Below are 23,174 nucleotides of genomic sequence, written 5' to 3' on the forward strand. Positions count from 1 at the left end.
CAAAACTGTAAGTGGAATCGAGTTCCAATTGATTTGTTACCTTAGTTTGCTCTCTAGTTGTTATTTTCTTATAAGCATTTTTTTATTTTTCTCCAAATAAAATATTATAGCCATAAAGCCAAGTATCGGCCACATTAAATAGAAAACACACAACACAACACAACTCAACACAATACGCACGCAGCCAAAATGTGTTTTCCTTTCAGCAATTTATATACACCCACACAATCTATGCACCGCTCGAATTAAAAATGCATAAATCCCAATTTCGCCTGTAACGATCTCAACATAGAAATGTCAGAAGTACAACAACAACAACAACAACAACAACATCAACAACAATAATAATATTATAAATAAAAGCAGTAAAGACAAGTGCGGCAAATGCGGCAAAGTGGGTGGTTGCAATTGATGTTGCTATTTTATGATTTTCGATAACTTAGAGCCTTTAAAGACTTTACTAGCTTGCACTAGCAATAAAAATGAAAATGAAAATGAAAATAAAAACACAAATAAATGAAAAATGAAAATAAAAATTAATTTGCATAGTAAACTTAAAAAATAAAAAAAAAATAATATGGAAACATGTTTTATGTTATTAGAGAAAATTTAATTGAGCCAATTGTAGATTTTTTTATGAAATGGTAGCTGTCAGATTTGTGGCACATATCCCAGCGACAACTTGACAACTTTAATTGATGATTTATCGATTACGCATGCGATAAATTTGCGTATGTTCTACTTTTTATGAAGTGGCAAAAATTTTGAAAATGGCGTATTAACACAAATTTAAAATACTCCAATCGAAACGCATTGCGGCGCCTTAACTCATAAAAATGTCGCGCCTTGCGCATTTGTCAAAGTCACACAACGACGCGTGAAAGTGAATTGAAAAGTTTTTAATTTTATTTTCATTTCGTTTTTTTGATTTCATTTTCATTTGATTTTATTTGATGTTAAATTTTTTTTTTCTTCTCTTCAACATACACTTTTTATTCATTTATTGTTGTTGTTGTTGCTTTCTTCATATTTTGTCTTTGTTTAGGAATTAATTGCAAGTTACACAGGTTCTCTAAACATGTTTGGAAGCTGCACACTGAATTTATTGGTGACGACGTCAACGTTGACGTCGACGTCGACGTTGAAGTTTTTGATGTTCACTTCATTAACAATAGTAACAACAAAAATGAAAACAATAACAACTAAACAACAAGAACTACATTGACAATTTAATACCCGCAGTATCGCAGTATCACAGCCTATGCTGCTGCTGCTGCTGCTGCTGTGCGCTGCGGTCTATGTTTGGCCGACTTTTCTTATATGATTTTAATACCTTAAAAGTGTATGCGTGAGTGGGCAACTCAACTTAAATACGCATATTTGTGTGTGAGTGCGTGTGTTCCTTTGCATGTGAGCTTAAAGTTTTCTTTTTTGAGTGTACAATTTCAATCAATTAAATTAAGTTTTTCCTGCAATTTGTTTTACTTTCGTTTGTTTTATTTTAATTTAAAAAAAAAATAACTTTTTTATATTATTTTACTTTTGTGAAATCAGCTTTTGTTTGGTTTTCTTAACGATGCACACAAATTCTGGGTCAACAATGTCTAAACTTTAATGAATCGCCGGTTACGGATTTATTTTTGTGTTCTTTTTTTATTTTTGTTTATTCTATATAGAAAATATGGGATTTAAAAGTTTATGTCTTTTGATTTCTTATGTCTTAAATATTTACTATTTATGTTTATAATATAATTTACTATGATTTTAACGACTCTTTTCAACTACTCTTCTCTTTCCCTTTTTCACTGCATTTACTGCTTTTGCAATTATTGTTATTGTAATTTTAGTGCTTGTATGCGCTTATGAGAATGTAAGTAAATATATGACTACTATAAAGTAAGATAAAGTAAAATAAATCAATGCTACTAAAGGTTAGGTTAGGCCAAGTTGGAGTGGCAGTCTTGCGTACCAAGAAAGCCCACTTGAGATCAAATAATGGTCCGTTATAGTACCACAGGAATAGTATTGGTTCATACTTAGACATGGTGATCAGTATACGATCAACAACGAAAAAGACAATGACTCCTCCATTTTGGGGAAGTAAAACCAACCCGACAATTCTATGAATTTGACCAGGTCTGTAACAGTGTGAGATGACAGCTCAGTCAAATTGGTCAGAAAAGGTCCCGCTAATATTTTTGATCTTATAAACACTGATAAACACTGACACATGAGATGGAACACAGTTTCCCCCTCATCTTCAGAGCCACAATCGCGACAAAGCTCATTATAAGGAATATCTAGTCTCATAACATACTTCTCTCTTACGCAGTGACCCGTCAGCTCCGATATCGTAGTGCTAAACAGATTCCGTTTTAGTTGGAGTAGCTGCTACGATAGTTGCTATTAATTTTATCACCTTCTGTTCTAATATTTACGCAAATGTACATATTGCAAAAATTATTATAATTAATAATTGTGGCCCTTTTACAATCAAGATCATAGTAGTATTGCAAAAAAACTACTCAGCATTATTTATTGAACTTATGATATCTTACATGAAAGAAAATGCATTATTGGGCTCTTAGCAATTATGAGTTAAGCCTTTTCATTCCATTCATATACGCAATCAATGTCTAACTCAGGTGATAAGTATACGTACGTATATAAAATGAGCAGAAAGCAGCATGGCAGCTGTTAACACCAATAATTTGAAAAATATTCTTAATACTTACAGAAAGAAAAAAGGGAAAACAATAAGAAGAAAACAGAACACCAAGAAAACAACATTTTTTTATAAAAAAATTGTCCACTACTAAGTTGTAGATAATAAATTATTTCAAATTTAACGGTTTTTATACATGATTTTTAATTTTTTCCTTCTGAGAAATGCAGTCCCAAAGTTATTTTATATAAAAATCAAATAATAGAGTGAATAGAGTGAACAGGAACCCCATTTACTGCTTCACTTAATAAGTAAACATAATCAAAATATTATTTATTGTACATTAATATTGTGTTTAGTTTATTTACTTTAACTGCATTCAAAAGATATTTTTTACTTATTTCTTTGAATGAAACAAATAAATATATTACGGAAGCGCTTAAAAAGTGGTTACACCAATCAAGACGCGCGCAAGATGGCATTCGAAACGCTTATTTATGCCCCATTCGAAAGGCAATATTTCATGCCTGCTCTGTAAATTGATGTCGCCAGTGTTGCCACAACAACAGCAATCAACATGATTTGTTGCAGTTGATTTGCAAAAATGTTTTTTAATGAAAAACAAAAAAAAAACTATTGTCAAATAAATGATCTACTCTTTTAGTTATGAAAAAATATATATAAATATATCTACAAATAAATATATTTGATTTTTTTGTGCTTGGGAAATTTTTTATTTTTCATTTCTTTTGAGTATATTTTATTTTATTTTTTGTTTTTTTGTTGTAATTTTAATACAAAATTTTTTCATGTGGAAAATTTTCCGTAAAGTGTCTGATTTAATAGTTTCTATATCTACGCTATTATTTTCACTTTATCAACCCAATCCACCTCTTCAGTTCGTCTTAATTTGCATCTCTCACCACAAAGCAAGTCAAAGTTTACGACTCGCTACGGTAACTAAATTCCTACGTATAGAAACTTTTAGGTTTCAATTTGGCGTAACCACTACCGCAGAATCTTGTTTCCAACCCAACAATGTATTTTTATATGGTTTATGCTTTTCTGCAGATATTTATTAAGGAAAATGTAATAATTCACATACACTGAAAAAAAACTGATTGAATTACTATCTGCACATATTTTATTTGAACTGATACAGATTTTATAAAAAGAGATTTCAGTGTCTGAAGTGAAATAAAATGTAGAGCAAATAGAGCATTTCATGTGAAGGGGACTCCCAATAAAATTTCCTGTTCTATACTGAACTCAAACGCATATAACATACACGATCATATATACGTGTTTAATTCAGACACAGATACAATATTATTAAGGTCAGAGGTACATAGCTATATTAGATGCTTATATAGATAAACTTAATAACAAGTAGGGTGTGTGAAAATTATAATATTTGTACTGTTTATAGTAAATGTTATCTTTATTAATGAACGGCATGAGAAACCTATTCATGTCCACTATTATTCTGGCAATTTAAATGAGAAAGAAATTTCCCACTATAACCAGACCATCATTCAGAAATTCGCTAAAATTATAAACCAGATTCAATAAAGTCTTCATGCAGGGACTCATGATATGATTAAGGAACTGATGGTCAAGTACAACATTGTAGTTGTAGTTGGTACATTAAAGAGACTAAGTATAAACATATTACTAAAGCTAATTGTCAGTATCGAATCGCTGTTGAAATGGAACAACCTAGTTACTTTTGAATAGAGTAGACTCTATGTTAAATTTATCACATTCGATTAAGAGGACTGACTATTCAGAAAAAGTTAAAGGTCAACAAATCTTGACAAAATCGATGAGCCTATATATTTGACGGAGGCACGATATTACCAACTATTATGAATTACAATCGCTTAGCTAAGCAATTGACTTTTTGACAGGGTGTAGATTGCAAGGTGTAAGTAGTGAAGTGTTTTCGTAAGGACTGTATATATCTACTTATTATAGGTTTCCTGATCATTGCAATGGTTTTCAGGTGGAGTACATCACTGTTAGTGAAGCTTTAGCTTGTATGCAAAAAGAAAATATATTTAGTAGGAATATATTTATACTGTCAGACAGTCAAGGTACTTTAAAGTCCTTAAGTTCCTTGATATCTACACATCTACACGTCACATGTCGACGCAATTCAACATTTCTCTACTTTGGGTTCCCGACCATAAGAAAAAGGAACATTTTTAAAATAATCTAAGATAAGAAAATTTTCGCCATCAATTTAAATGATCAGAGACTGATATAAATTATATGTTATTTAATTATAGTAAACCGATAAACCGATAGTACAGTTTAATTTTGAGACCCCGTATCTCACATATATTGAAAATTAGCCACACCTCTAATACGTTTTTTCTGTTCCTTGGATCAGAAAACGAATCAGGAGTTTACGGGCGGTATATACGAAGCACATTGCATATTTAAGCTAAGTTGGCCTTTATCTGTAGGTGTGACTAAAGTAAAAGGCCTTACTTCATAACAAATATGAACTTAATTTGGTATTGTAACATAAATGGAATGATCTTGAGCTACTTAGTGATTTTTAAATTTTCTAAATCTGTGCAAGTCACGCAATCATTAAGTGTTTCCTTAATATATAATTAGTCCAATAAATGTAATATATTCTTTATGTAAAATGCTTAATTAAACATCTTCGTTACTGTAAGGTTTGTACAAACTTTTTTCATTTTAATGATGTAAGTCTTTAAAAATTTATAATTAATTGCTTAAGAATTAACATGACTAACACTATCTTCTATATTATCTAAACTGACTAATAACTATTGAATATAAAATGTTAAAAAAATTTAAATTACTATTTCCTCTTTAAAAATATTATAGTTTATTAACCTCTTTTTATATCTTTACAGTTTCCATGCCGCCTACAAATTCTTAGGAGCAATGTAAGTAGCATTAATTTGAAAACTTTTGTTAAGTTCATTCACTAAAACATTATAAAGAAAAACAACAAATTTTAAAATTAAAATTAAGAGATTTTTTATTACAGTTTTCCCTCTAAGCAACATTTGTGCTAGTTTCACAAAAAACAAAAAAAAATGCATAAAAATATCTTAAGAAAAAATACTCGTAATTACAATTACAAATACTTTGCGATTTTTCTCATTATCAAAATTGAAATAAATAATTGGGTCAAAGCATAATTAACGCTCAACGCTTGAGCAATTTCAACAAAAATAAATCTAAAATCTGTAATTCTTAGCCCTAGCATAGGTTCAGTGCTACTAGCCTTCGTTTTCGCTATTGCGGTACAGATTGTTCCGAAATTACACTTGAGGTCGAAGAAGAATTTCTTTAAGAACAAAGCAAATTCAAACAAGTTGGGCAGTAATTCCGTCCGAATGATCACTGTGGTAGTGGTCCATGTTCATTAAAGACATGTCGTAATTATGATATCAAATTAAAAACTCATTAAATTATCCATTGTTGGACCGGTGGAAGTTGATTACATGTCTGTTATCTTTCTTGTTATCGCGGTAACAAGTGATGAAAATCTACACTATTGTGTACTAATTCTATACGCTTTGTGTTCTACTAAAAAGATGACCACAAATGAGAGGGTTTCCGCCTCTCTGACAATAAACAATGAAGAATGAAAATAAATTATAGTTTATGCCTTTGACTCTTTTATGTGTACTTTTAAATTTTTCTATTTTCTGTATAATTTTAAATTTTAAATTTCTTGCTTCTTCTTTAATTAAATCAAAGATTCATTCATACTTTATTTTGGTTTGAATTCAAAATGAATTATGTTCTTTTTTTTGTTTATTTTAACATGGCAAATATTTAATAAAAATAATTTCCATGAAAAAAATTTTTGACAATAAAAATGTACACATCAAAATCATTTACAGAATTTTGAAGCACAACAGTAAATGTTCTTTGTTAAGACAACAGTTTTGGTGCTGTTAGCTGGCACTATCAGTATTTTTTACATAGCACTGTTACTGTTAAGTAGGCACAGTCACTATTTTTGTTAAAATTTCATTTTTCATTATTAACAATATTATTTCATAATATTATTTTTCCATAGGAGAAGAGCATCCGTGTAGGACTCCACTGCAATCATCTTTTATAAAGAAATCAAGAAACTATTGCATGTACGGGTCCATATAAAACCAACGGTAAAAATCTGTTTTCGTTGATTAAGCACGTATAAGAGATGTCATTAGACGTAACAATCAGCAAAAATAGAATTTAGAGTAATCGTAGTTTTTGAGATACACGGAAGATTTGTGTTCCAACGCAAGCAAGAGATCATTAGAGAGAGGTTGTAGACGAAGTTAACGTGTGTCTGAACATAGTATTAGATATCAATTTAAACGTAAACAAACAAAAGCTATCCAATAACTTTCTGCAAAAAAAAACAACTAAATTTTAATATCATCAATATAAGTTGATTTAGCTGCAGTGGGAACGTGATATTACCTTTAATGGTAGTAATTATCTAACTTATGCAAAGAAGTCTAACTTCAGAGGTATGAATTGCTTAATTACTTAATCGTTGTATAAAATTAGATAGCAATGACGATTGTACCTTTTACTACAACGAACCAACAATTTTTAAATGAATTTTGTAAGACTGAAAGTACAGATGTAAATGAGTAACGACTTATCAAAAATTTTTCATAAGGTACATTTTATTTAAAATTTGAAAATATGTTACACTTTGGAAGAGTCGAAATAATTAAATATGTTTATATTTATTTTTATCTTTACTGCTTACTGAATATTACCAATTATATCATTTTCAACAATTCAACAATGGAATAATGATGCAGCGCTTTGTTCCTTCACTAAGTGGTGGCGCTAAGCCAATTCCTATAACAAACGAAATTTATACTTTCTAAATTGAACAATTTATAATAATTAAAATTTATTATTAAATTTTTCATTTTCCTTTTTGTGAAGATGTTTAACCGCAGGCGAGTATCTCACTATGAACTGTGAAAGTACGTTTCGGTTCAGCAAATTGACATTAGCATTTGAAGCCAGATATAAGATTAATATTCTAGCCCGCAGCACAAAACGATGGTACACCCCTAATTGTTCCATAACATCTTTTCTGAAATTTATCTAAAATCACATAGAAGAATCAGCATATGCGAATCAGGTTTAGTTTTACATTTTGAAAAAGTTTTAATTAAACTTGAAACAAAAAACCTGAACCTAATACAAATGGATCTAAGAACATTAAATAATTAATTAAACGAAATTAATTTCTTTATTACACAAATAATTACTTTAGCGCATATCTAAGGCTTCATTCTGTCATAAATTTATTTTTGTTTATAAGAATCATGTCAGCCACTCCTACATCTTTACTCATAGATAATTGAAAATCATTGCTGGGTTGCCTCTTATGAAGTCGTTAATGACCAGCATATTTTCGAACCTGCTCCGCTCTGCACATACAGAATGGCAACTCTTTTTAAATCAATTTATCTTCACTTTATCACCTCCAACCATCTTCTTTTTGGTATTTCTTCCGAAGCAGTGCTTCACTTGTTTTATGAATTTTCCACAAAGAGCGCATATGTAATATTAATGTCCAAACTGTTTATCGTTGATTAGCAATGATCCAGCAGTTAATATTTAATTGAGCTTTAACAAGTGCAACGAAACCCGTAAAAAATGTTGTGCCTATGTATCTTGGACATTGCAGTTCTGTTAATAGCTGCACTTAATTACCTACAATATCAATTTTTAAAAACTTGTTACTCCACCCCGTTATGCTCCACCTATTGGAAAGCTGTGGAAAATCTAAAATATTTTTGCTTTCAGTTTTCTATGCAGTGACCATTACAGGTGGCATAATAACATTTTGTTTCATTGTTTTGTTAAAATGTAAAACACTCCTCCATAATGTTAACGGAGCCTTTGTATGTTAAATGGAATAATTTAGTTAATTAATAAACTTTTTACATCATAAATTTGGAATAAACAATATTAGATATTCCCCTTTAACGAGAATTGTGTAGTTAAAGTCAATATAGAACTAGGACACATAAAAGGTACTTAAGACAATAATGATGACATTAAGAATTTTCATCTTATCATAAACATGATGTTAGATGGCGTTAATAACAATATACTTTATATTATCCTAACCATTTAAACTAAAGAAATTAGAAACTCACGTTTCGCGATAAAGAAGAACTCTCAAATCGTAAATAGAAGTCACTAAAGATCAAGCGATTAATTAGGTGTAGAAAACTTCAAATATTATTGAATTTATTTACATACTTTGCTAGATTTAATATAATCACATTTTGCATTTTAAAACATAGCACAGAAGTGAATATTATTACTTATATTGTAAAAGCAGTCCCCTCAAAAATGGATCAACGGCCCATTGTGACAGCATTGACAAACTTTCTTCACCATCTTATCATCCCTTAGTAAAACTCTAACCACATTCCAGTAGAAACCTTAACCATAATGATTTCTAGCTTAAGGACGCTTTTAGAATCTTTTAATATCAATTGTACCTATTTAATTATTCTGCTAATTATTCAAAGTAGAAATCTCCCAAAAGGCTGATTTCTTATCTGAAAAGAGTCAAACAAGAAGTTACCATGCACTCGCTTTAAAACAGCTTCTAAAAATATTCCTACTGAAGGTTTCTAATATAAGTGTGTATATCTTTTACGCAATATCTTAACAGATATGAAGAAGTAATCACTATTGGCTATGTAACATTTGGTTTCCCAAAAAAATAAAACAATTACCACGCGTTTGCATAATTCAGGCAGACAGGTTCAATTAGTGATGCTTACATAGTTCTTTATACGAAAATTGGATAACATTGATGAGTAAAACAAGTGGTCTCAACAAGACATTAGTGCAAGTCTTACACCTCGTAAAACAGTTCAATCGTTATCTGAGACATTTCCTGACCATATAATAAGATCATATGACCTTATATCTTTACCACGTTTCGGTAATAGAAATTGGTTACTTTGATTGTGTAATTTAACACCATTTGATGTTTTTTCATTGGATCCTTTGAAATCAAATGTCTGAGTCAACAAACGGACTAGCATCTGAGCATTGAGGGAAGAAATTCAATGCTGCATCACTGCAACACAGCCACATTTATACAAAATTTCGACAAAAAGAACTGCGTATGTGGCAGGACGGTCGTCGAGACCATTTGCCCTGTGTGTTGTTCCATATATAATCCTTTCCTGATACTTTATAATTCAATACAAACTGCTTTGGTTAGTATCACTAATTAAATAAAAAAAAAGTGATAAAAACCAGGATCTTGAGCATTGAAAGTTTGTGCAGCCTTGGCTACTTATGGATAAACACGACTAGTCATCGCTTCTAATTTGATAAGCACTAGTTCTAAGCCTGGCAGTGGCAGTCCAAACAAATTATATATAATATGAACTATAAACTAATTAAAATATTTGATTATATCCTAAGACCACTGATGATGAGTTCTTGGCAATAACGTTGTTTGGTTAGCCAAATTTCAATAAATTAAAATAAATTTTTGTCCTTGTCTTTACTTTGCTCTTTGAATTCGTCTAACTTTTAAATAGTTTCTTTTCGTCATAAAGACGCCTCACTCTCGGAAGAAAAAATTAACATTAAAAAAACAATTTTTTTATTTAATTTTAATCTTGCATTAGGTTTTGGAGTAACTTTAAAGTACTAGTATCGAACGAAAAAAATTAGTATTAGATGTCGAGGGTAGCGAGGTATCACTAAAAGTGGCAAACTTTTCAAAAATATTTCAATGACTAAAAAATTAAGTAGTCGTAAAATGTGGAATTTCAGCAAATAATATTTTTATCTTTTGTAAACTTTTAGAATGTAACTTATTTAATTTTTTGCTAATTAATTTGTATCTATGCAATGACATGCTTTATTTTAAATCAAATTAATTACGGAATTTAAAGGTCTCGAAAATAGTTAATGGCACCCCCTGCTGTTATATAAATATTATGAAATCATAGTATGAATCAATTTTGTTAATGTCCGTGCATATTAGGAATTTGTGTGAAATTTAATTATTTCGATGCTCAAACACGTGCCGCTGATATTGAGATACACACACTCAGCATTCTCAAGAAATTTTGATTTGATATCCATAGGTTAAATGAAGTTAATGCATACTGAGTAATTCTATACATCTTCATTTACGTTGAAACCACAAAAGAAAATAAACATTTTATGGGAGAAAGTTAGCCCAGAACGAGGTTAAATTAAAGTGATCATTAACTAATGAAATCCATTAACTACTTACTCACTGTTAGATCAGATAGATACACGCAGATCGGTTTGTGAGCAAGTATGTAGTATAGTAAGTGTGCATGCTAATGTCTGCCGTTCCATGTGAGAAGAAAAAACACTTAAAACATTAAATAAAAATAAACAAAAATGTATTTTATAGATTAAGGTAAACGAATTAAAAGAAAACATAAAATAAACAATGTAAGCAGTCAATTGCCAACTACTAACTGCCAAACAATTCAAGACATCGAATATGAACGATTGCAGCTTTGCTCAGATATTAGATACTTTGATCTCAGCTCTTTTGGTGCTAATTAGAATAAATAAACAAACATGACACGCCAATCACTGCAACAGCTTTAGACCAACTTTGCAGCTTTAGCCGTGACTATTGAACGCTCTGACGTGCTGTCGAAGATATTGGCCTCGTCTGTGGTGCAATATTTGAAAAATGCGAGGCCAGTCAGCACCGGCACGCAAGCACTTCATGGTGTGGCAGTGTGGCATGTATGGGTTACGCAGTTGCAACGCATTTCATTAATCTCTCCACATTTCACTCAAATCATTTTCTGCTGCACTTTTGACAGACGCAATTCCCATGCGTTCATCAACAATTTTAATTTGAAAAATTAAAAAATATCTTTACTGAGTACTGAATTACGTTTCCTTTTGTTGTTGTTTTGTTGTTGTGTTCGTATTCATTGCAGATTTTTCTTGCACATTTAATTAGTTTAAGTCTTGCTCGATTTGGTATTAAATTCGCTACATTGTCTCTCTTGTGCATTTGAAATGAAACAACTTTCTTTTGTACGAGCTACGAATACGTATCTATTATTTGATTATTTGTTAGGAAATAGTGTCTCCTTTCAATTTTAATAAATACAATAATTCATTACCTCGTTACGAGTACCTCTTACTGGTTTGATTCACTGAAATGCATACGAAATTGTGCAAATCATATGAAAGTTGATGTGTATTTAAACGTATGCATAATTCAAATATTAATTAAATTTCCAAATAGTTTTCATAATTAATAATAAATAATAATTTTTAAACACAGGTATGTTAGCCGTAGTGTCAAAGTTCAAAACAATACTTACGTATCGTATAATAAATTTGACAGCCAAAAATCGATTAAGCGTAATTCAGCAGCAATTTTTCCCAGTATCTTTGCGAGTACGAAAGGCAGTTGATTGGTTTAATTTATTGCTTTAGATAACTATACAAAATAGCTATACACACTACGGATTGCAGCTAAATTTAGCATTATTGATTTTATCCTCATCCTCATCTTAAAGACAAGTAATAGATTTTGATATAGAGTGTACTTTCCAATTTAATTGAATAACGTAAAGATTTATTTTGAAAAGAATTACAACATGTACATTCTGACAAGAAAGTATCAGGAATAATGAAACCCTCATAAAGAGATCGATATTATTTTTGTCATTCAGTTGGCAATACAATTCTTTTTGCTCACTTGAAATTAGAGGTTTGTTAAAAGTGAGAAATTTTGTCAATTCATCTCTAATGTGTTATGCGATTAAATAACATAAAGAAGACCAAAAGATTCTACCTGATATCACTTGAATTTGCTGGCTTTTTTCAACACAGATGTCTCTAGATTTTGTGAAACATACACCAAAAACTCAGATCATAACCTTTATGTGTGTCAAACTTATGGCTTTAATATATCTCTCTATGGCATTCCAAACTGTAATTCATCACAATTTTAAACGTGTTGGGTTTTTAAGCTTACGCACAATAAATCTATTCTGGTCTCATTCCTTTTGACCCAAAAAAAAAAAATAAATATATGCACCGCATATATGTGTTCTGCACTTACTAGTGCTGTACGCAGCTATTAACTTCTGGCAAAAACAACCCGGTTGGCATCGTTGCGGTTAAAGTAGTAGTGCCAAGATTGATGAAACCTATAACATACTCGGAAGCAAGCACCAAGAATTCACTGCTTTTTCAAGAGGCTCACATAGGTGTCTGCCACCCGACATACACTATATTATTTTATGTGATTTGCTAATATTTAAAAACTAACTTCAAATTATGGTACTATGTATTTTATAATTAATCTTAATATTTATGATTAATTATATGAAACACTGTATTAATAAATATTAAAAATAATTGAATAAATCGAAGAAATATGGTTAATTGTAATTTATTGTAATGAAATTGGTTGGCAAAAAATGTATGATGTTTGTTGTAATTCAGATTCTATCAAAAATATTCGCATTTCTAGCATATAATAGTTAATTAGAAATCTAGCCATCTGCTGGCCCCTCGTCCTTCTTCAGAAAAGTTTCTTCATATTCGATTCCTTTGACGCGTGGACAAATTTTTGGAAAGTCAGGGGGACAAGAGCAGCAACAACTTGGATCCTTGGCTTGTTTATTATCACTACCCCAACACGGTACGCACCCATTTGGCGGAGCGTGGAAAACGACATCAGCAATTGGAGGTTTTCTAGGTGGTTTACCCATACACTGGTTTATATACTGATCTTTACCCATTTCAAACGGACAGTTACAACTAGCACAACTATTTTGTTGAGCACCGCAATTGCCACCACCATATGAACCACCATTACTTGAACATGGTCCTGCATCATAATCACCTCCGTCATCTCCATCGTCAAAGTAATCATCTTCGGCTTCTGAGTCGTCAAAGGAATCACCATTTGATTGCTGAGACTCTTGAAATTGTCGGACAAGCTCTGAAGTAAATTTACTGATTATATTCGAAATAAGATCTTCATTATTATCGCAACCACCTGGTAATCTCCAAGATTTTTCGTATCTCGAACTAGAATCACGTCCATGGTCCGACTTCTGTCTCTTTTTTGAAAGTTCTTTCTTTCGCAAAACAACCAGTTTTTTCTCTAACTCGTGGACGGGGCCTCGAAATAAATCTGTTGGAGTAACACCCAATTTTTGACACCAAAATTGTGTGTCCCGTTCTATTATTTCGGATAAATCTGCATCATTGATGGACTGACAAACTCCAAAGTTCGCCATTGTCGTTTGTTGATGCGATAAAGATAGAATGAGAACTACTTTGCCAAAAATACTTACATTATATATCTTACCAAACGGACTGAAATTTTGAAACAATAACTATTGAATAAAAATTTTTATCATACAATTTTAACATTTTAACAATTTTATATCAACAAAATTGAAAATGGGTTGCTATGATAAGTTCTCATTAAAGCACACAACAATAACATGATTGATTTAAATGTTATAGCTTTAACATATATATTGACAAGCAGATATATTGTTAGTAAAGTATATAACAAACCTTCAGTCCACCTCAGGACACACAGGAAGATATGCTGATCTACGGTCCGTCATCAGTTAGAAGATAAATAATAATATTTATAAGCCCACTAGCCACATTATAGTAAAAATGGGCAATAGCACTAACTCAAATCACAACAACAACAAAAGGATAATATATATGTAGTTATCTGCGACATTATAACCTGTAGTTTACAATTTTTACACTAATTGTATCAATATAAGAATATTCTTCGAAAACGTCTTTGTTTAAACACAAATTAAAACAAAAATATGTAGAAGTACAATTAAATTCATTTTTATTTAAATTTAATGAAAGAAACTAATTCTTAATTAGAAAAATTTAAGATAATAAAAATAAAGTACGGAGTTTCGTCAGTGCACTAAACCGTGATTTTGCGCTTCAAGCTTGTCAGGGTGCAAGTTCACCTCCTGGTACTTGCAGTCTAAAATCTAATTTATAAATAATTCAATCTGAGAAATTTCACCAACGACCACTTTTATTAGACGTTACCTAAAATTTAAGCATTTGTCGTCAATACGTAACGACATCCAGCGATCGATTTCAGAAAAAACTCAAACGGTATATTCTATATATTGTATTATACATAAATACTCGTACTTGTTTTTCCGGGATGCGAAATTGATATGAAGCTCCCGGCAGTTATGGTCGCAGCGCTCTGTCATATTTCAAATTTTTTACTGATTAAACAAATACTTTTATTATGCAAAACAAAACAAATAAATAAGCAAGTATGGAAATTGTTAACTGAAAATTTATTGCCAAAAAGTTAGATTTTTGATAATTTACATTCTATTGTGTATATTCGCATAAACTCGTTTAAAGTGCTCATTATTTTGTTTCGTCTCCATCTGGCTTCAGAAAAGTTTCTTCATAATCGACTCCTTCAACCCGAGGACAAATTTTGGGAAAACCTGGTGGACAAGAGCAGCAACAACTTGGATTTTTGGGTTTACTATTATCACTACCCCAACACGGTACGCAACCATCTGGTGGAGGACGAAAAACAACATCACCAATCGGAGGCTTTCCACTTGGTCTGCCCAAACAGTGTTGTATATATTGCTGTGCTGGCACTGACAATGGTCTGTCACAATTAATTGAAGATCCACTGCCACTACATTGTCTGTTTTGACGAAATTGTTGAAACGACCTCATTGAGGCATTGCTGCCACGTCCTCCAGGCGTAGTATCACAAAAAGGTCTAGTTGACGGGCGTGAACTTTGTGGAGTTCCACAAAATTGTGGAGTTGAAGTATTTTGCATTGGAGTACGATAGAATGAAGGTGGCGAAGTATTATCAAGTGCATCACATGGAGAACGTACTAATTCAGGTGGAGAAGTGTTTGCAATGCTGTCATATGGAGAACTCATACCTGGTAAATTTCCAAAATTGGGTGTCCTACCGCCGCCACATTTACTCGAACTTGATGAGGCATTAAAAGTTGCATTTCCTCCACAAGGAGAACAACTTCCTGAACGTGAAGATGCGTTAAAAGTTGCATTTCCACCACACTGTGAACCACTACCTGAACGTGGTGACGCATTAAAAGTTGCATTTCCAGCACACGGTGAACCACTACCTGAACGTGGTGACGCATTAAAAGTTGCATTACCTCCACATGGAGAACCGCAGCCTGAACGTGGTGACGTATTAAAAGTTCTGTTACCTCCACCTGCTGAACTGTTACTTGAACATGAAGAGGCACTGAAAGTTGCATTCCCTCCACATAAAGACTTAGTTCTATTACATGAAGATGAGGATGAAGATGAATTTGCAGAGCAATTTCCAGATGAACGTGAGGAGTTACTTCCAGGGCATTGTTTACCTCCCTGTGCCTTTTCATTCTTCCACTTTTTTAAAAAGTATTGATCAATTTCATAATCTTCTTCAGCTGAATGTTGAAAATTCGGACAATAGTCTCTGCTAGCATCATTGAAAGGATCCAATAAAGTGTCATTCATGGGATCTTGAAACTCTTCATCACCAGGTTTCGTTCTATCTCCAAATTGATATCTTCTTTGGAATCTATATTCTCCTGGCGTTGAACACATAAATGGATTTGGTCTAAATGGACTACCGCCGCCTGTAGGACTTTTAACTTCAGGCACGTAGTCTGTTTCAACATTAGCCCATGACATTTTTAAATCATTATTGCTTGTATAAAATATATCATCAACATAGGGATCGTAACCAGGTATAGGTTGACAACCAGGAGGACATGGCACTTGTGGAGGTTGATATTGAAAAAGCGGTGTTCTGTGCGGCGAACGAGGAGGTGGTCCTGCATTGTAAGTTGCATTTGGTCCACCTCCGCCTGGTCCTACATCAAATGTTGCATTTGGTCCACATCCTCCAGGTCCTATATCAAATGTTGCATTTGGTCCACAACCACCTGGTCCTGCATCGAATGTTGCATTTCCTCCACATCCACCTGGTCCTGCATCAAATGTTGCATTTGCTCCACAACCACCTGGTCCTGCATCATATGTTGCATTTAGTCCGCATCCACCTGGTCCTGCATCATATGTTGCATTTAGTCCGCATCCACCTGGTCCTGCATCAAATGTTGCATTTCCTCCACATCCTCCTGGTCCTGCATCAAATGTTGCATTTCCTCCACATCCACCTGGTCCTGCATCAAATGTTGCATTTCCTCCACATCCACCTGGTCCTGCATCATATGTTGCATTTAGTCCACATCCACCTGGACTTGCATTGAATGTTGCATTCCCTCCGCATCCACCTGGACTTGCATTGAATGTTGCATTCCCTCCGCATCCACCTGGACTTGCATTAAATGTTGCATTTCCTCCGCATGCCCCTGGTCCTGCATCGAATGTTGCATTTCCTCCACATGCCCCTGGTCCTGCATCAAAAGTTGCATTTGGTCCACATGCGCCTGCTCCTGCGTTAAATGTTGAGTTTAATATAGAACCACCTCCGTAAAAGTCTTCTTCTATGTCTGAAGTTTCGGAGCAATCTTCGTCAAAATCCATGTCAGATGATCTTTCTAGTGCCGATTGTAGTTTACTTACATTAAATGTCTGTGAGATTTCTCCAGCGAATCTTCTAAGAATGCGCAATAAAGATTCGTCGTCGTTATCGCATCCACCTGTAACTCTGCAAAATTCTGAGTTTAAGGTTTTTTCGCACACCAATCGGTCACCATAAATGTAATCTGCTGTCTGTATATCATCTAAAAGTTCCCTCTGTCGCAAAACAATGAATATCTTCTGTAATTCATGTTCAGAGGCTTCAAATAATTCCGATTGAGTAATACCCAACTTTTGACACCAAAATAGAGTTTCCTGTTTTATAAATTCGAATAAGTCTTCATCATCGTAGTAATGATATCGTTGTAAATTTGCGGACGATTTTGACATCGATTGGTGTATTCTTTTTTGATGCGAATATAATAGAATGCAAACTATTTTGCCAAAAGTACCACAATAGTAATTTTAACCAACAGAGTTTTATGAAATTTACCTACATAGTTAAAATTTTTAATTAAAATTTTAATATGTCAAAACTATATATGTAAATTATAAAATATTGATTACTAAAATACATTTTTGTTAAATTATTTGAATTAAAGCATAGTTTACATAGTTATAACTTAATGATTATACCACTGCCAACAAAAATGGTTTATTCAATGTGGTTAGTGTAACATGTTCTAATCCTAGCAATCAAAAATATGTAGTACTATTTTTTGCAAATATATGGATAACATATTAAACTTGTTATTTTATTATGAATTTGTGAGATATAAGTCAAATCTTCATCAGTTCATCATCATTTCAATTTCACAATTATTCATTATAGGTGGTTGAAGAATAGTGCCAATATATTTGTATTTGAATATGTATAACCTTCGACAGTGACAAAATGGATAATCCGGTGACGTGAACGCAAACTACTATTAATAAGATAATAATTTCTCCACATTTACCCACATATCCCATTGAATGCGGTAAAGTATTTTGATACAGCGTTAATATGACATAGCCTTACCGTTTCTGTGAAAATAAACTTTCTTCTCTTAGATGTCAAACACTTCTGCTAAGAATAAACAAGTATGGTTGTAAGAGTAATGGAACTTTCATATATCTAGTTCCACAGAGCGAACACCAACTCTAATGCTGATATCCATTTTTGGCCTCTCTGTATATGCCACTACCTTTACTTGGATTCTTATGAACCTTGGTTCCTTCATCTCTTATTGTATGGGCGTTGCTGACAAAGTTATCATCAAAATTTAAGCGAGAACACTATAATCTGATTTACCGCTATTACAATTCTAAATATATGTTAGAACAAATCTCTGTTCATTGTAGATGACCGTCAGTTAACATACACTTTTTGTTTTATTTCTTAGAATAACTTAATGTATTTCATTTTACATATATATTCTGTATTCACTTTGACTGGTTTTTCAAAATCATTACTCTAAGTTATGTAGTAACATTTGCAAAATGATGAACTTATGCATTACTTCATAGAAACAGGGTTTAAAAATTAATCCATAAGACATGGATTGATATTGCCAAAATTTCTAACACCGAAGCATTTCAATATATTAACTTAATTTTTATAATGAGTGTCATAAGATAAAATAATCTTTAAACTGTCTGATTATCGCATTTAGTTTTCTTTATTGATTTATTAGGTTTTAGTTTTGAAAACAATTAAATTATTTAATATATTATGTTGAAGCTATTTAAGCCAGTGCACTTCATCACTTTTACTCTCTATTAACTGCGAGGTATGTTCAAAACCCCTCTCTACGCCTTGACATCAGACTAAGCAATAATAGACCTCATATGTGTATACCTCCCCGAGCAGCCTGTAACCATTCTGAGATTCGATAAAGCGGTGTTGGTAAGTCTGTCAGTTTTCGTACATAATTTCAGGGCTCTATGCCTTATGTATTTTTTGATTGGATCAATATTGAGGTCTCTGACGATGTCATTCATTCTACCATAATTTACCATGGTACCTTGAAAAGTCTTTTTGGTCATTCTCTACCTTTTCTAATACCATTTCTTTTTGGTTTTAATTTTTTGAGTTGTTACGTCGAAAATATTTTAAGGTCGGTTTTGTTTTTTAAAGAATTTTGATCATTATTTTTTTTATATATCTATACGTATTTCGGCGAATTCACTTTTGCCTTTATTAGGAGTTTTCCTAATATTAAAAACATCTATGCAATTTACAAATTGTTTTCGATACCATGTCAACATACTCCCGATATTTCATCTATCATTTTTAAATCTAGATATCGGCGTATCTTCCTTCGTCGTTAGGAAGTATCATCATTTTTGATATTGAAACAAGTTTGAAGACTTGGTTTCGCCGTATTTTGATGCGAATTTTCTTTTAATTGGGCTTTGTTATTAACTAACATCTTAAACCCACTTTATATGAAGAACTAAGAGAAAATTTCTGATAAAAGAATCTGTATAATGTCAAAATTTTGTAATCTTTTGGTTCAAAATAAATGTTAGTACTAAGTTAATATTGTAGATATTTCTACAAGTATCTATGAAATGTTTGATTTTGTCATATCACTTATGAAGAGTTATATGAAGTTTTTTTTTGTACCTTTAAATGCTTTAAAATTATTTTAATAATTAAAATCAACGTTTGAAAATACTTAAATCAATAATGAACTAAATCGTGACTTAATCGCATAATATGTTTTTAAAAGGCGAAGATTTGAAGAGTGCTGTGTTTTGGTAAGAAATAATTACTAAAAGTGGATAAGCTACAGCTAAATCGAAAATATTTTTTATTATGCAAAGGGATACAAAAACATGTTAAGTGTAGCACAGCCCACACCTAAGTCTCGCACTTATTACAGAAAATACTGTAAAATTCGAAAAAATGAAGTTGTGGAGCATACTCATACCAATTATGTATTGCAGTACCAATCAACTTAAAATGAAAATGCACTAGAAAATGTAATTGCAAATAATGCAACTCTCCGATCCACAACAACACTCCAAATGTTATGAAGTGGCAGCATCAATGCCACAAAAAATAGAAGGTACTTCAAAGTTACAGCCGAAAAAGTTGCTCAACATTAAAGTAAATCTTTATAATATCTTCTTTTTGACAAAGTAACGCAAGCCCATCAAGTCAAAATGTGGCAGTCGTATTCACTTCAATATAAATTATGCAAGATTATGTCATGCAGGGCAATTGCAACTGCACTTGAGAATAATTTCACTTTCATTTTTTCAAAGTCCAATACTCAGCTTTATTGCAACATTTGCCGAATAAGTAAAGCGAGTATCAACGCCAAAATTAACGATAAATAGAATCAATAATCATAAAAGATAAAAGATAAATATAAACTCGTATTCTCCATTCAAAGGACAGACACTCGGCAATATTTAAATCAAATGATGATATTCAAGTAAAAGTCTGCTTATCGCATTTTTATAGTCAGGAACTACCTTTAAATTTATTAGTTTTTCTGATTGACGTAAACTGACTAGCTCACTTAACTTTTTTCTTGACTGAATTTTTATGGGATTTTTGCAGAAACAATACATGATAAACCCTTTGCGTCTGGTATACAATTGTCGGCATATGAACTTCGAAAGTCGCGTTTACATAATTTTTACTTATTTGTCATAAATCTTAAAAGAATTATTATGAATGAAAAACTTTATTGACATTTTTATAACTATTTTTCGTATATCCAAAAAAAAATTTTTTATGTACCCTTTTTTTACTTTTCTTTTAAGTTATGAATGTCAGTTGTGTATATCTCCGTAATTGATGTACAATAGTAATTTACTTAAATAAAAATGAAAGTTAAGGTCGATGTTCATTTACAAAGATTCCAGAAAATGTATTAAACGTAACATTCACATTCTCAAAAGCTTCATTTGGTCAAATTATAAATGTGCAAATTTAATAATTTGGAATAATTAATCAATTAATTAAATGAATTAGACTCGCAAGTGCGACTAATGGAGTTACATTAGCATGACTTTCTCAGCATTACGTCCCTAGATTAGGTTCTATACATAAGAAAGAAGAAATCATGACACAAATAATGCGTCTACGAAAAGAGTAGTATTGAAATTCAACAATTAAAAATAAAAATATAATTAATTAATTAAATTATTCTACAGCTGGTTTATAATTTCGTTCCAATATCAACACAAAAAATGAATGTGTTAATAAAGCTTTCATAGCTAATTAGCAAAACTCCAGAAAAATGTACGAGTCAAGTACGGCGCTGACTCTGAGTTTCTAATTTGGCAGGACACAAGTTCGATTCCTGACACTTGCAATCTCTAAAAACTATTTATGAATAATTAAATACAAGAATTATTTCCAAGACCACTGATGATGAGTATTTGACAATACTCGAAACAACTGTTATCCATACACCAAAAAATTCAATTAATTAAAATAATATAAAAATGAATTTTTGTTATTGTAGTTCACTACTGCTCGAAAAAAAACTCTTCATTAAATGAATTAATTAAATCAAATAATTAAATAAAAATTAATCATTTTTAGTAGTTTGAAAATAAAAAACTTCCCCTTTAACTTACTCAATTGTTAATGCATTTAAAACGCATTATATCTGCACCCAACATCATTTGGTAGCTGTTTTCGACATAAATGAAAAATCAGTCAAATTGTGTGTTTAATCGTGGTGTATCTATAGAAAGTGAAATAACAGATCGATCAATATCGGTTCAATGCCCACCAATATTTGGAAGTACTGTGGTCAAGTTGTTGTTGTAGGTGCAACTCATCAACATGGCTTCACTATGCGTTACTAAATACTCTATTAACTCTAAAAACTGTCCGATTTTCTAATAATAAAATCTATCAATAAGACAATAAGATGTTATTTACTCACCCGTAGTTATCGTACACAAGGTTATATTGGAATAGACAAAAACATCTCTTTGAGCTGACATCTCTGGTAAAAACTTAATTTGAGTCTTCTTAAATTATATTTTGCGCACTTAGCCATTCTGTTTAATGGATTATATGGTACTCATTCATAGTATAACGCAGTTGGCATTTCAGTACACAGAAGGACCAGATTTTATATGAATAAAATGATTTGTGATTTAAAATTCTAACATATTATTATTCTTTTATTTTGCATATCATAAGAAAAGCCAACTGCGATCTTTTCATTTTTAACAGATGCTGGGAAGCTTGTTAATTCCATGTTAGGCTATTATATTTGAATTGACAAATATGCAGCAATATACCTTTGCTATATTTTAAACTACATCTATAAAATATCCACTTAAAAATATATTAATAAGGTTCAATAAGTCTTAGTGTAAACGTAGTACTTCTAATACTTCTATTATTACATTTATTCGAGAGAAATCATACCGATATTAAACTTACGGTTAGCTTAACTTACAGTTTTAAAAGACCACGTGGTTATTCAATAATTACTACCTTCAACTTTATCCAGAATTCGGTTTGAAATTTGTGCGATATAATGGAAAATAGAAAATATATATATATCATTGGAAAAGTTTCCACCACAGAAGTGTTTCTGTGTTTTCAGTGCAATTAGTGAGCACTTTTTTACATATTTTTTTATTCTTGTTTATTTTTTAGTGCTGTTACCTGGTGCTTTAAACTTTGTTTAAGGAAGAACTCATCAAAGATTCTAATGTGAGACTTCAACTCACCAAAATGAGCTTTTAAAAATGAATGGTAAAAAATTTATATTATGGACAATAAATGTTAAGTGATCTTGATATTAAAATTTAAAAAGTATTTTTGTTTTATTATATCGTATTTTATTATTTTATCGTATTGAAACAAAGTGTAAAAGTTTAAATTAACATCAATTAGTCATTCTTCCAAGTA

At 31.6% G+C, this 23,174-nt stretch overlaps 1 protein-coding gene across 1 annotated transcript; it reads right to left on the reverse strand.

Annotated features, from left to right (window-relative positions):
* Positions 1 to 13,117: 13,117 nt before the first annotated feature.
* On the reverse strand, positions 13,118 to 14,098 carry LOC119665906. Its single transcript, XM_038075166.1, has 2 exons — positions 13,746 to 14,098; positions 13,118 to 13,688 (listed from the first exon to the last, which is right to left on the reverse strand). The coding sequence occupies exons 1-2, from the start codon at positions 13,987 to 13,989 to the stop codon at positions 13,237 to 13,239; spliced, it is 696 nt and encodes a 231-aa protein (XP_037931094.1). The 5' UTR covers positions 13,990 to 14,098; the 3' UTR covers positions 13,118 to 13,236.
* Positions 14,099 to 23,174: the final 9,076 nt, after the last annotated feature.

Source organism: Teleopsis dalmanni, chromosome 1 (assembly GCF_002237135.1).
Source record: "Teleopsis dalmanni isolate 2A chromosome 1, ASM223713v2, whole genome shotgun sequence".
Lineage (NCBI taxonomy): Eukaryota > Metazoa > Arthropoda > Insecta > Diptera > Diopsidae > Teleopsis > Teleopsis dalmanni.

Bases quoted from the DNA above. Each gene is read 5' to 3' on its own strand.
- LOC119665906 (XM_038075166.1), bottom strand. From the start codon at position 13,989: ATGGCGAACTTTGGAGTTTGTCAGTCCATCAATGATGCAGATTTATCC. The intron at 13,689-13,745 runs GTGGTTGCGATA...AATTTACTTCAG, and splicing joins AAAATCTTGGAGATTACCAG to AGCTTGTCCGACAATTTCAA.